This window comes from Trichosurus vulpecula, chromosome 3, assembly GCF_011100635.1.
Source record: "Trichosurus vulpecula isolate mTriVul1 chromosome 3, mTriVul1.pri, whole genome shotgun sequence".
Taxonomy (NCBI): Eukaryota; Metazoa; Chordata; class Mammalia; order Diprotodontia; family Phalangeridae; genus Trichosurus; species Trichosurus vulpecula.
Genome location: NC_050575.1, coordinates 161679913 through 161693701, shown reverse-complemented (window position 1 = coordinate 161693701; position 13789 = coordinate 161679913). Strand labels below are relative to the sequence as shown.

The following is a 13789-nucleotide window of genomic DNA, read 5'->3' as shown; positions in this document are numbered from 1 at the left end:
CCCCAGGTCAAATATTAATCTTTTATATTTTTTCAAGTGACAAGTTTTTTTTTAATTAATCTGTCTCTTACTACAACCCCACCAATTGAGCAATTTTTAAAAAAAATGAAAAATGAAAAACAAATGCTTCAATATATATTTACATACTCCATCAAAACAAATCCTCACATTCACAATAGCTGAAAAGGCGTGTCTATTTCTGAATTTTAAGTTGAGTGGCATGTTTGATTTTCATTCTTTTAGACTCAGTAATCACTGCTTTGGTCAGAGTTCTAAAGTCTTTCAATAGTGTTATCATTGTATAAATTGTCCTCATTTTGTTTTGCATCTCTTTATAAAGTTCTTCCTTAGTTTCCTCTGAAATTGTCTCTTTCATCATTTCTTATAGTGACAGCATCCTTCCAGTCACCCAGGCTTGAAATTTAGGTGTCATCCTTGATTCCTCATTCTTACCATCCCATATCCAGTTTGTTATCAAGTCTTGTAGATTCTACCTTAATAACACATGCTTCTCTGTCCTCTGATACTGCCACCACCCTCGTCACTTCATGCCTGGATCATTGCAATAGCCTTCTGTCTCTCCCTAATCCAGTCTATCATTTACTCAGTTGCCAGAGTAACAACATCATCCACCCCCACCACACACTCCCATTCCTCATTCAATGAACATCAGTGGCTCTCTGCCACCTCTAGGATCAAACATAAAATCCTCTGTTCAAAGCCCTTCACTCCCTGCTCCCCTGCTAACTTTACGGTCTTCTTACCTTCTGTAAGGTAATACATTCTGTACAATTCAGTAACACTGATCTCCCTGCCAGTTACACATGACTCTCTATGTATTTTCACTGGCTGCTCCCCATGCCCTGGATTTCTTTCTCTTTTCATCTCTGCCTTCTAGCTTTCTTCAGGTCCCAGCTAAAAGGCCCACCTTTTAAGAGAAGCCTTACCCTCATCCCTCATCCCTCTCAGTCCTAGTGCCTTCCCTCTGTTAATTATAACCAATTTATCCTACAGATTTTATATATCTATACATAATACATACAGAGTATAATTATAGCATACATTTATATATAATAAGATATGATTAGATATTATACTTGTAATATATTATATCATATATAATTGTCTATATACAGTGTTTAGGACAGAGGATAATCAGAGGGTCCCCTAGTCCTTTGAAGTCTCTGTTGGCGATAGAATGCTGGACTGCATAAGCATGATCTGACATAACTTTGTTACATGGTCTAATTCCCAGGTTGCTAATGTTCTGCTTGCAAATGAGGGAGAATAGAGATTGGGATTCACTGCTTTAGTCTCTTTTTCCCTGTTGTCAGATGTGTGTAGACATTCCTGGCTTTGGTCTGTGGTAGGCTAGTGTATATCTATCTATCTATCTATCTATCTATGTGTATGTGTATGTATATATACACTATATATAGGCTAGTATATATATATACACACATACATACATACACATATATATTTATATACATACACATATATACATATACACACAACACACATACACACATGTATACATATACACATGTCTATACACATGCACATCCACACACATATATACATATATGTATTTATAGTCATGACGTACAATATGTTAAATATAATGGAAATTATATATATACATAGCCACACTTGTTTGTATATTACTGTTTGCTGGTTGTCTCCTTATTAGACTGTAAACACCACGAGAGCACGAATTTTTTTTTTCACCTTTACAACCCCCGTGTTTAGGACAGTGCCTGGCACATAGTAGGTGCTTAACAAATGGTTGTTGACTTATAATAATATTCTATTGCATTCATATATGACATTTTGTTTAGTCATTCCCCAATAGAAAGACACCTGCCCCTTTAGTTTCCAAGTTTTGGCTACTAAGGAAGTAGCTGCTTTATATTTTTAAAACTATATAGATCCTTTTCCTAGTTCTTTGATTTCTTTGGGGTACAGGCCTAGTGGGAATATAGATAGGTCAAAGGGTATGTAGAGTTTGGTAAATCTCTGAGCATAGTTCCAAATTGATTTTCAGAATGCCTAGACCAGCTCACAGTTCTGCCAGCAATGCACTAAAGTACCTTTTTTCCCACAAACCCTCCATTTGTCATTCTCTTTTGTCATCTTTACTTGTCTGATAGTTAAGGCAGAGTCTCAAAGTTGCTTTAATTTGCATTTTTCTGATTATTAGTGATTTAGACATTTTAAAATGATTGTTGATGCCTTTGATTCCTTCCTTTGAAATTGCCTGTTCATATCCTTTGACCATTTATCTACTAGGAAATGGCTCTTATTTTTATAAATTTCACAATGGGCCAGAATTCACCTAGACTACATTCTCTTTACCCTTTAATCAGAAATAAATTCTCCCAGTTGGATGGGGTATGCAAGATTGAGAATGTCTCATTGTCAGCCCAGTCCTTCTAGAGTACTGTGCTAATCAAAACTGTCCATTTTATCTTCTATGACCTATCACAAGTTAGTTATGAACTCTTCCCCTATCCATTGATCTGAAAAGTAATTTCTTCCTTTTCCTCTAATCTGTTGACCTTTTATATCTAGGTCATGGATCAATTTTGGACCTTATCTTGGTGTATAGTGTGAGATGTTGGTCTAAAAATAATTACTGCCAAACTGCTGTCCAGTTTTCCCAGAAGTTTTTGTTAAACAGTGAGTCCTTTCCCTAATAACTGGGATCTTTGGGAAAAGAAGAGGAGGGGAAGGGAAGAGAATAAGCATTTATATAGCACCTACTAAGTGCTGAGCACTATGCAAAGCATTTTTTTTAACAAATATTTTCTTATTTGATCATCGCAACCCTGCAAAGTAGATTTTTACAGCTGAGGAAACTGAGGCAAATGGAGGTTAAGGGACTGGGGCAGGGTTTATCACACACTATATTACTATATTTGTTTACTTCAACATGCTACGTACCTAGCCTGTTCCATTGATCAACTATGTTTTTTTACATAACTAGCACAATTGCATTTTAATTATTACTATCTTGTAGTATTGTTTGAGATCTGTACGGATAGACCCTTCCCACTTTTTTCATTATTATCCTTGAGATTCTTGGCCTTTTGTTCTATATGTACTTAGTTATGGTTTTCCCTAGCTCTACAAAATATTTTGGAAGTCTGATCACTGAATATGCAAATTAATTTAGGTAGTACTGTCATTTTTATTATATTGGCTTGACCTACTCATGAGCAATTAATGTTTCTCCATTAATTTGTGGTTTTATTTCTATTTTACAGTTAGATTCATATAGTCCCTGGGTGACCCTCCTGTACCAATTCTTAGGAGTAATGAGTTCTCTAATTGTATGGCTCACACCCACTGTGCGAAGTAGGGTAGTGTGTTAAGATGGAAAGAACCTTAGTCTTCGGACCAGGAGAGTCTTGGGTTTGATTTGCCTCTGATATTAGTTATTAACCAATGGCAAGTCACTCAATGTTTTTATCTGTAAAATGGGAATAATACCTGTAATGCCTATGAGGCTGTTTAGCAGCTTAAATGAGATACAGTATAAAAAAGGATTTTGTAAATTTTAGACTTCTTTAAAGTGCTAATTAAAAAGGAGTGGTTCTTGTTTGCTCTAAACCTCTAAAGAAGTGCTGAGAGGGCTTCAGGCAGGTTAGCCAGAGGCCAGTTAGGCAGGAACCAGACCATATGGCACACAATAAGGAGAGGCAGCTAGAGTCTGGCTTTGTGTACATGCCTGTCCCGTAATCACATGATTCCAAAAGAGACCCAGGGCAAAGGATGTCTCACGTTCTCAGTCATATTCTTCACTGCCCCCCCCCCCCTTTTACTTCCTGGCTCTCATGTGAGGAAAACATTAGCTCAGTGCCCTTTAGACAGACCACCTGAATCCTCTAGCATGGCTGTAGCAGGGGTGGAGGGGGAGAGACAGAACCTAGAAAACAGGGAGAAGCAAAACTTGATCTTTTTCCTTGGAGTTGCCAGCAAGCCATCTGGCAAAAAAGAAGAGAAACAAATGTCCGGGTCCAAAAGAGGGCTTTATTCAGATTATGGAACCAACATCCCTCCTTACACCCCTTCTGAATCCAAAAAGCTGACATCCTGGCATTCTGTCCAAACCACCCAAAAAGATTCTTGAACTTGGAGGGAAAAGTAGAAAAAAGGGTGAAATAATGGGAGAAGATGAGGTAGAAGGAATTCTTTCAGGGGAGAGCAGGGTGACTGGAGAGTAAATTAAATAAATTCACAGAGCCAGGGATTCCTGATAAATCAACAGGATTCTCTGTATTGAGCCCATCCAGTTCCACTTACACGGCAGTGGTGGATCTCTTCTGAACGGTAAGTAGATTCCTTTTATTCCCATATCTCTTTGGGGAAATAAGACGTATACACATATCCCTTTAGGTCCGCTTTTTGAACTCACTTCATCCCCTTATCTGGGGCTAGGTGTCCTTGGGTACAGAGCGCAGAGATCCTGGGCAGGGCAGCCCAGCGGCACAGGGTTGGCATGAACCTGTTGGATCAGAGCTTCGGGGACAGAGTATGGCCTGGCCGTACAGTAGGGGGTGGAGTGATGCCTAGCTCCTCCCGGAGGGCTTCTATGGGTTGCTCCCACCGTTGTTCGTAGTAGAGGTTGAGGACACACCGGGAGTTTCGGCCATTCTGAACCGCCCAGGGAATCAGCTCTGACATCAACACCTTCAGCTTCCTGTGGGGACAGAGAAGAATCCATCGTGTCAACCCCACCCCATACTTCACCTATATGGTATGTGTCTAGCTGTAAAGAGATTGCTAAGGTCTGAATGCAGGCACCGACGGGCTCTGGCTTCTGCTCCCATTTCCTGTCTCTCTGTCCCCCAGCTCTTCTTCCTGTCTGGACACCCACACAAGAGGCCACAAAGGAACTTACTTGGCACTGAGTCGGATGGGTCCAAAGGCAGCTCCTAAGACACACATGGGCAGGCGTGTTTGGATGGCTTCGAACCACTTAACTACAACTTCTCCTGGCCAAAAGGAAAAGAAAATGGGTAGTGATAGGGATGGGTCTTTACGGGTGGATCTGCCACACATCACTGTATGGTAGAAGCAGCAAGGCATCCTGACAGCCAGGAAGCAGCATGTACCAGGAAAGGCATCCCCTACCATCGCCTCCCCTTAGCTCCTTATAGAGAGCCCAGAAACTGAACCCCCAGACTACTGGCCTTGCTTCCATCTCAGGGAGAGCAATCACCATGGAGAAGGGGCCCACACTCCTCTCCAACACCACTAACTGTTGACCCATTGCCACCAACGTGAAGATAGGCCCAAGAACCTGGGGAATGGCAGCACTACCTCTGGCTCCTGCTTCTAGTCCAATTCCCAAAGTCTTCATCCCCATTTGAATATGAACTCCTTCAGGGCACCGACAGTCTCTTTTCTATCTGTATCCCAGGTGCTTAGCACAGTGCTTTGTACATAGTAAACACTTAATAAATGCTCATTCATTCATGTGATGCTCAAGTTGGGCTGCACAGCCTCCAGGAGGAGGGATCAGGAGCTGGCCAAACCTGCCTAGGTCCTGTAATAGGATTCAGTTCTTGTGTCTAGTTTGGCCAGGGCAAGCTATTGGCTCCCTTCCTGAACTGTTGCTTTCACAGTTCTTGTCCCTTTGGATTTAAGATGCTCAGATAATCCACCCCAGCCCAACCTCCCAGGCATTGTGCCCACCAGAATGAGTACTCACTCACCAAGCATGTTGGTGGGCATTCCCAAAAGGGTGTGGAGTAGGTCATGAACCTCACGGTAACGCTGGATCACATAAGCAAGTTCCTCATCATCCACAAAGCGGGTGGGCGCTCGTGTATCTGGGGATACCCTCTGAAAGCCCCCCCTCCCAGCACTCAGTTACATAAGCTCTCCTAATCCTCTGCTACCAATTCCACATAGGCCAGCTATTCCTCACTAGTCCTTGGCACTAATGCCCTCTACATCCACACACTAATTTAGATCAACATTTGAAGAAGCAAGCAATGTCTGGTATGACTACCTCAAAGGCTGTTGTTAGAGGCATACAGGGCATCTTTAGGGTTATTTGTGTGGGAGAGGAAGGGTTCATATATAGGAATGGGGGGGAGAGAGAAATCAAGTTATAATGAAGATCAAGGGCACCATTGAAAGACAAACAAAAAGTCACAGAAGCACATTACAAATTGAAGGAGGGCTGGGGTATGCAAGGAAGTAGGGTAGTCCCTCTGGTAATAGTAAGGTATTTATGAGCTGATGAGGTGTATGTAAGCCATAGGTCTTTTTTCTTTTTAGTACAAGCACACAACTTCCTCCTCTGCTAACTAGACCTCCTGATGTCCATCCATCAGCAGCACCAAAAGTGAATCCTGAATGCTTGGAATCTCCCAGATTCAACCTAGAGATGTTTGGCTTCCTCTTCACTGAATGCACTTGACCCCCTGCTTGCACACAGGACAAGTATTTTCATTTGTTTAATTGTTTTGTGGATTATTTTGTCCACAAAGTTCTCCTCTGAGCACAGGATCCAGCAGCTTTATCAAGCTGGAAAGGCTTTAAATAGTTGTCTCTTGATGGCCTGTTGGCTGAGCACCTCCCACACTCAGTTCAGACAGAGGCTCTGCAGGGGATGAATTTTTTCAGTCATAGTCCTCCCAAAGACATCTACGAAGGTATGAGGGAATCGTCAACTGAATCACCAAAGGGATCACCCATATGTGCTGATGAAATCACAGCTCCCTTTAGTACTGATAGAAATATTGCTCTCTTCACTGTTAGTTTGTCTCTATGTCTTCCCACATCCATGCAGTCTTTGTTGTTCCATCCTCCATGGGTTAGCAGAGCCTGGGGGCCCCATTGTGTCATAGCTGGTTGCTACAATACGGGCTAGGGACTGGGTCAGAAGCTATGCCCTCTCCAGGTCCTTGACTCCAGATAGCTACCTGGGACACTTTCTGGACAGGTCCCTCCATCAGAGAGATAGATTGGAAAACCATAATGTTGGGGAATCGGAGAAATCTTCTAGTTTTCAAAAAATACAGATGATATCTGGTTAAAGTTAACATGAAGAGCAGCCATAGGATGTAGGATTAAGAAGGTTTTAGGAGAAGAAGGCTGCTAGGTCAGGGGGTTTTGCAGCCCCAATGATTATGAAAAAAGTGGGGGACTAATACCCTTAGACTGACTGTCCCTGTATTCTCTTCTACTGGACAGAGTTCCTCTGGAGTCATTGGGCAGTTATGGCTGCCAGGCAGTGGGGGAACAGAGGACACAGAAAGGCCCCAAGGCCATGTTGTTACCAATCTTCTCTTAGCTTTGATAGAGGCTTTTATAGTCTGCTGATCTATTTGCCCACAACCAGATGACAAAACCTAGGTCTTTGAGGTCAAAAGGTCAGGGGTGATACAATCACTCCCAGGATATTTCTGTGGCGGCTTGTGGCTGTTACCATGGTTCTACCTCTATCTACTCCCATTATCCCCCAGGGCCCAACAAACACTCACATTAACATCAAGAAAGTGGGCATACTCCCAACCAAAGGAGCCCTCTGGTAGGGTCCGGAGTTTGTTCAAGTCCAGGGTAGAGAGCTGGATTCGAGGCCGTTCCCTGTGGGAGCAGAGGGGAAGATTCAGGAGCTAGAATAAGTGAATTAAGGGGTGGGATAAGATTACCAGACATGAGTGACACACAGACAGCTTATGTGAAATTGACAGCTAGAGTGGGCCTTAGGAGAGGGTGAATTAGATAGAAATGGAATGGCAGGAAAGCCATAATCCATATACATTTACTGAGCTACTATGTGCGAGACTCTTTACTAATAAATGTCGAGGGACACAAAAGAAGTTTAGGATGGTGTCCCTACCCTCAAGAAACTTTTGGGGAAAAAAGTGTATCAATGTGAAAAGATAATTAACAGCAGGATGAAAGGCAGTATACAGTAGTAGAAAGAGTTTTGGAGTCGGGAAAGGGTCAAATTTCACTTCCTACACTTAAGAGCTGTATGACTATGAGCTCCCTTTTCCTCATCTGTAAAATGGGAATCGTAACACTGGCAGCAACTACTTCACAGGATGGCTCCGAAGGTCCACTAAGACCACATGTGCAAACTTTGAATTGCTCTACAAAGGTCAGCCATCACGATTATTCCAAAATTAGTGGTACTAACAGTAAGTACTTAAGAGGTTCAGAGAACGGAAAAGAGAGCTCACTGTGGGCTGGGGTAGTCAGGGAAAACTTCAGGGAGAAGGCATGACTTTAGCTGGGCCTTAAGGGATATAAGAATAAGTGCAAAGGAGAGTAAAGAGCATTCCAAGAAATGATAATAGTATGGCTAAAGAAAGGTTGTGTAAGAAGTAACATCTGGGGAAGCAGGGAGTAGAGAGTCTTCCACGATAAGCTATCAGGATTTGATCCTGTGAGTAGTGTTCCTAGGCAGAGAAAAGCTCACTGAGCAATACCTTATGTAACGCTCAGGATGGGGCAGGGCTGGGACCAGAGAGGTCATCTTGTTCAACCCCCTTCACTTTACAGATGAGGAACTGAGGCCAAGAAAGGCTAAGTGACTCGCCCAGGTCTTCCTGACTTCAAGTCCAATACTCTACCTCCTACAAGTAGGGGTTTGGTTTGAGGGATGTCAGAATTCTCATTCTATTCCCACCCCCAACCCCTCCAATTAAGTAAAACCCATCCCAAGCCCAAGAGGGGACCTACTGCAGGATCTGGGTACCCTCGGGGTCCCTCCTCATCCGGTCCCTGAGTGCCCGCAGAGCTTGGTGTCCTGTGGTCTCACCCAGAACAGCAACCATGTCTGAAAGGACAGAAATGAGCATATGCGGAAAGAATGGGGGGAGTCTCTCGGCAGATTCAAAATGCCGAGTTGTGTGTAGAACCCTGTGGTAAGATGTAAGGGAAAGAGGCCAAGGTCCTCCCAAACATTTATGTACAAGGTACTGAGGATATAAAGATGCAAAATGATCCTGATTATCACTTCAAGAAACTTAATAGAAGCATTAAGACAAGCGTACAAAAAAGTTTTAAGGCAAAACAGGATTAAGTGAAAAGAAAAATACAAAGTGATTTGAGAATTTTGAGGATGGAAATACCACTTTCAGGTGGGAGGAGGTGGGATGGTATTCAAGGAAGGAATTTCATTCACTCATGGAGGAAACAGTCCCTGAGATGAGCCTTAAAGGGTACAAAGAATTTTAACAGGTAGAGACAGATTCATGGATAGGCTATATTTACAGAGGTGAATCTTTCCCTAAAACCTAAAATATACTGTGGTAGAAAGAGCACTAAACTAACAACCAAGGAACCTGGATCTGTCACTAGTTCCTTGTGCAGCTTTGGGCCTCAAATTTCCTCATTTTTAAAATAAGGAGACTGAATTAAATGACCTCTAAGGAGCCTTCCTGTTCTCGAATTGTATAATTTAATTCAATCTATATTAAGTGTTGGAGGGAATTTATACCCTTTGGGTCACTGGTTAGGAGTCAGCAGAATAGGGCTGTTAAAGGTTAGAACTAGAAGGGACTTAAGGAGTCATCTATCTTATCCAACTCCCTCATTTTATAGATAAGGGCCGGCAAGCAGGATACTAAAAACAGACAAGGCAGGTATGACCTGCCCAGGACCTTAGTGATCATCTAATAGCAGGGTGTGGTGCAAAAAGTGGTGAACCTGCCAGCACACATTCAGGACTTCCAAAATTTCAACTACAAAACAAGATTAACAAAATCAAAAGACTTAAATGCTATTGAAATAAAATAATGAAAATAGTAGTCAGGAGGGACAGCTTGGTGTTATCAAATCTTAAAGCATAAAGAAGTAATTCTCAAAATTACCTGGTACACGACAGAAAACAAAAAAGTAAGATCACTGAATTAGATCAGATAAACAAGACCTAGATACAAATGTGTAGAGAGAAGTCTAGTGCTCAATAAATCCAGGAAGAGAATCTTGGGAAAACAGTCTAGTGAAAAATGAATTTACATCAACATCTTATGCTTTGTACAACAAGTTCTAAATGGATAAACTATGTAGTCATAAAATAAAAAAAAATAAGACACTAGAAAGTTATATCTCCCACAACTATGAATAAGAGAAAAACTATAATCAGACATGGAATAAAAAGGATCACAGAAGAAAAAATGGACAATCTTGAATAGAGGAATGTAAAAGCTTTTGCACAAATAAAATCAGTGCAGCCCAAATTAGAAAAAAAACAAGATATCAATTGGGGGGAATCTTTATAGTAAGTAAAATAAAAATATGACATCCAAAATGCAAATTGAAACAAACATATATTTCCCAAGTAGCTAAAGGATATGAACCAACAAATCCCAAAAGCGAGACTGCAAACTATTAATTATCTAAAAAAGTCCTCAGAATAAATAGAGAAATGTAAATGAAAGCCCTAAGGCTTTCACACCCATCGAGGAGCCAAGATACAAAAAGATTAGAAAGGGAGTATTTATTGATAGGGCTGTAGGAAAAACATATTATTAATTCACTGGTTGTGAAACTGTGAATTGGTTTAGCCATTCTGGTAAACAATTTTGAACTATGCAAGAAAAGTTACAAGGTTGTTTATACCTTTTGACCTGGAGATTCCACTACCAGGCCTATATCTCAAAGAGGATACTGACTGTAAGAAAAGACCCAAACATACAAAAATGTTCATAGCAGTATTATTCATTATAACAAAAATATGGAAACAAATATGTAACCAATGACTGGAAAAAGGCTGAACAAATTGTGGCGTATGAATGTATAAAGAATTACAATTTTGAAGAATTCAGAGAAAAATGTAAAGACTTATGAAATTATACAGAGTAAAGAAATCACAATCAAAAGAAAATAAATTTAATACCTACAACAATGCAAGTAGAGTCAATGTAGAGAGGTAACAATATGGTGAATCATAGCAATCAATATTGGTACCATAGTATTAAAATTTAAGGACTCATTCCTATAAACATCCACTAAATGGTTTCAGGGGGGTTGTTCATTGTAAAAGAGCATTTTGAGGTCCCTTATAACTCCAAATATATGACCCTATGATAAAGTGTCTTCTGTCAAAACAAAATGTACCAGTTCATTTTTAAAAAATTCATTAGACTGCAATTCAAAGGTTCCAGATCTGGCACCACATTCCCCCAAATTGCTTTTTCTTGTCTCATTCTCTATAAAATGAGGTTGTTATAGGTGACTTCTTTGTCTCTTTGTGCTCTAAAGGTTGCATTGGATGGGACCTAGTAGTGCCTTGGACAGTCATTAGAGAAGGGTGCTGGAGACTACAATAGTAAACACACCAAATAATAGTAACCTGCCCAGAACTTTAGCAATTAAGTAGTGGCAGAGAACTGTTCTGGGAGTTAGGTGACCTGGGTCCTGTCAACCCCTGGGCCACCCTAATTACTTCACTGGTCTGAGTCTTTGTACAGATTAACATTACTAACTAATCCAAGCTCTGCAACTGACTACCTGTGCGATTTTCAGTAAAGTCACTCTTTTTGGACCTCAGTATGATCTTTCACAAAATGACAAGACTGGGTTAGATGATTCCTAAGGCCCCTTCCAGCTCTAAAGTATAATTTTGTTTTAAAATTCGCCTCATCAGTACCACATATATAATTTTAACTGTCCTCCTTTTCCTTCTTCCCAACTAAGAATAAACATTTTTAAGTATTGAGATTACATAGGTTTAATTATCAAAGTGGGCAAATGGATTTTTGTGGTTAGAGAGGCAAGCCTGAGTAGAGCAAACTAAAATGCTGGTCCCAAAAAATAGGGCTTCTATAATGAGGAATGGACAGTGAATCACAAGACCTGGGTTCTAGGCCCAGTTCTTCTACTTACTTACTGTATGACTGTGAGCAAATCACTTCCCCTTCTCTCTAGGTCTGTTTTTTCAGCTGTAAAATGGGACATTAAAGGTTCCCATCCTGTTCTAAAGGTGCTAGGGCTCTATCAAGTTCAAGGCACTGGATGAGGTCAGGTGGGGACTTGGGGATGAGTGTTAGCAGGGCAGAAGGCTGCCTACCACGATATTAAATAAGGCAAGAGTTATCTGACAGTACCCTAGACTAGAAGTTGGGGAACCTGAAATTTGGTCCTGATTCTGCCATGAACTAAAAATGTGACCTTAGGCAAATTACATCTCAATTCTGGGTCTGTTTCCTCTTTTATAAAATGAGATGTCTAAGGCCTCTTCAAGCTCTAAAGTGGGGAGGAACCTCACAAATGAGTGACACTGAATGGGGTTAAGGAAGGTAAGCAAAGTAGGAGGGGTATAGAAGGCACAGAGTCAGAATGTTAGAAGCAGAAGGGGCCTTTCAGGTCATTTGAAACCAACCTCCTCATTTTACAGGCTTTATCCTGGAGAACAAGATATTAAACAAACCACAGTAGCCAGGCCAGGGCTTTAGTGATCATGAGCGGCAGAAAACACCCTGAAGTGTGAATCAACAGACTTGATTTCTACAGTTCTGGCTCAGCCACTGCTTCTCTATTTCACCTTGGGCCACCTGGAATAGTGGTAAGAGGATTAGATTGGGAAGCAGAAAACTAGGATTGAAATCGTGGCTCTGCTCCTAATGCCCTTAAATATTTGGGCACTTATCTAACTTTAAGCAAGTTCATTCTCTTTCTCTGGGTGGGACTTCTTTTCTGCAAAATGAGATTAGAAGATTTCTGCATCCCCTCCCAGGTCTAAAAGTGGGACCTGATAGAGGAGAAAGGGCATTGGAATAGGATCAAACGTGGGGCTTTTGGCGAGGGAGGGAGAGGGTGGAGGAAGGAAGACCGGGATCCCCGCCAGGGCACTAGGGTTCACCTAGTGGCAAAGTGACCCTGCAAGGGTCATGAACCGGGAATCGGGACGTTTTCTCTTGGCTCTGCTCCTGACCCTAGGGGTCACCTAGCTATCGACTAGCTAGCTCTCTGCGACCTAATCTCCCCACTGAAGGGACTGGATGAACTCATCTTTAAACAAGAATCTGCTCAACCCCTCCCCAGGCTGAAGGTCAGCAGGGTAAGGGTCAAGGCATCGTGAAAAAGTGGGGGAAAGGGCTCCCCTTTTGGAATCGGAGGAGCTGGGTTTGAATGCCAGGTGTCCCTGCACTTCCTGTGTAACCTCGGGGAAGTCTCTTAGCCTCTGAGCCTACGTTTCCTCATCTGCACAATGAGATGGGTGGAGGCGGTGACCTCCGTGGTCAGCTGTCGCTCCGGGCAGGCTCACCGTGGCGGTAGGGGTCATAGAGCGCCATGCAGGCGGCTCCGGCCGCCAGCAGCGCCTTCTGTAGTGGGCTGGTGGGTATGTGGCCTGGGTAGAGCAGGCCCAGGCCCGTACTGCGGCCGCCGGGGAGAGCCGCCGAGTCCGAAACGGGGCGACGGGAGCCGAGCCGGAATCGAGGTAGTAGGCCCAGGAGCCGAGGCAGGCGAAGCGGCGTCGCCATGGCACCAGCCCCTAAAGGAAGAAAGGGCAAAATTTATCCGCCTCCCAATCAGCTGCGACGGAGCCGCGTAGAGGCCAAAACTAGTTCGATCGCGCTCGCCGGCTCGCAGATATCTTGTTTTCTAGTTCTATTAGGGCTCTCCCGACCCTTCAGAGAACTCTATTACCGTAAACCTGGAGAGGAGGTGCAATCTCCGTTGCCAATGGCTCTTGTTATCTCCAAATTGAACCAGTCCTATTCTCGGCCTAAGTCATGTTTCTCTTCGGGACAGTAAGAAAGTACCACTTCCGGCGTAGGAGTATGGCGGCGCCCAGCGAGGGACCTCATTTCCT

General features: G+C 42.5%; 1 protein-coding gene across 1 annotated transcript; it reads right to left on the bottom strand.

Moving 5' to 3' along the window:
- Positions 1-4015: 4015 nt before the first annotated feature.
- COQ4 (coenzyme Q4) lies at positions 4016-13728 on the bottom strand. The gene is made up of 7 exons (XM_036749330.1): positions 13624-13728; positions 13241-13468; positions 8710-8806; positions 7503-7605; positions 5724-5853; positions 4907-5000; positions 4016-4705 (listed from the first exon to the last, which is right to left on the bottom strand). Exons 2-7 carry the CDS (start codon positions 13455-13457, stop codon positions 4519-4521), a joined length of 828 nt encoding a protein of 275 aa, XP_036605225.1. The 5' UTR covers positions 13458-13468; positions 13624-13728; the 3' UTR covers positions 4016-4518.
- Between the last annotated feature and the right edge of the window lie 61 nt (positions 13729-13789).

Excerpts from the sequence above, each read along its gene's own strand:
- COQ4 (XM_036749330.1), bottom strand. The coding sequence starts at position 13,457 with ATGGCGACGCCGCTTCGCCTGCCTCGGCTCCTGGGCCTACTACCTCGA. Across the intron at positions 8,807-13,240 it reads CTATGACCCCTACCGCCACG|ACATGGTTGCTGTTCTGGGT; the intron begins GTGAGCCTGCCC and ends CTGTCCTTTCAG. Across the intron at positions 5,001-5,723 it reads AATGCCCACCAACATGCTTG|GAGAAGTTGTAGTTAAGTGG; the intron begins GTGAGTGAGTAC and ends CCTTTTGGCCAG.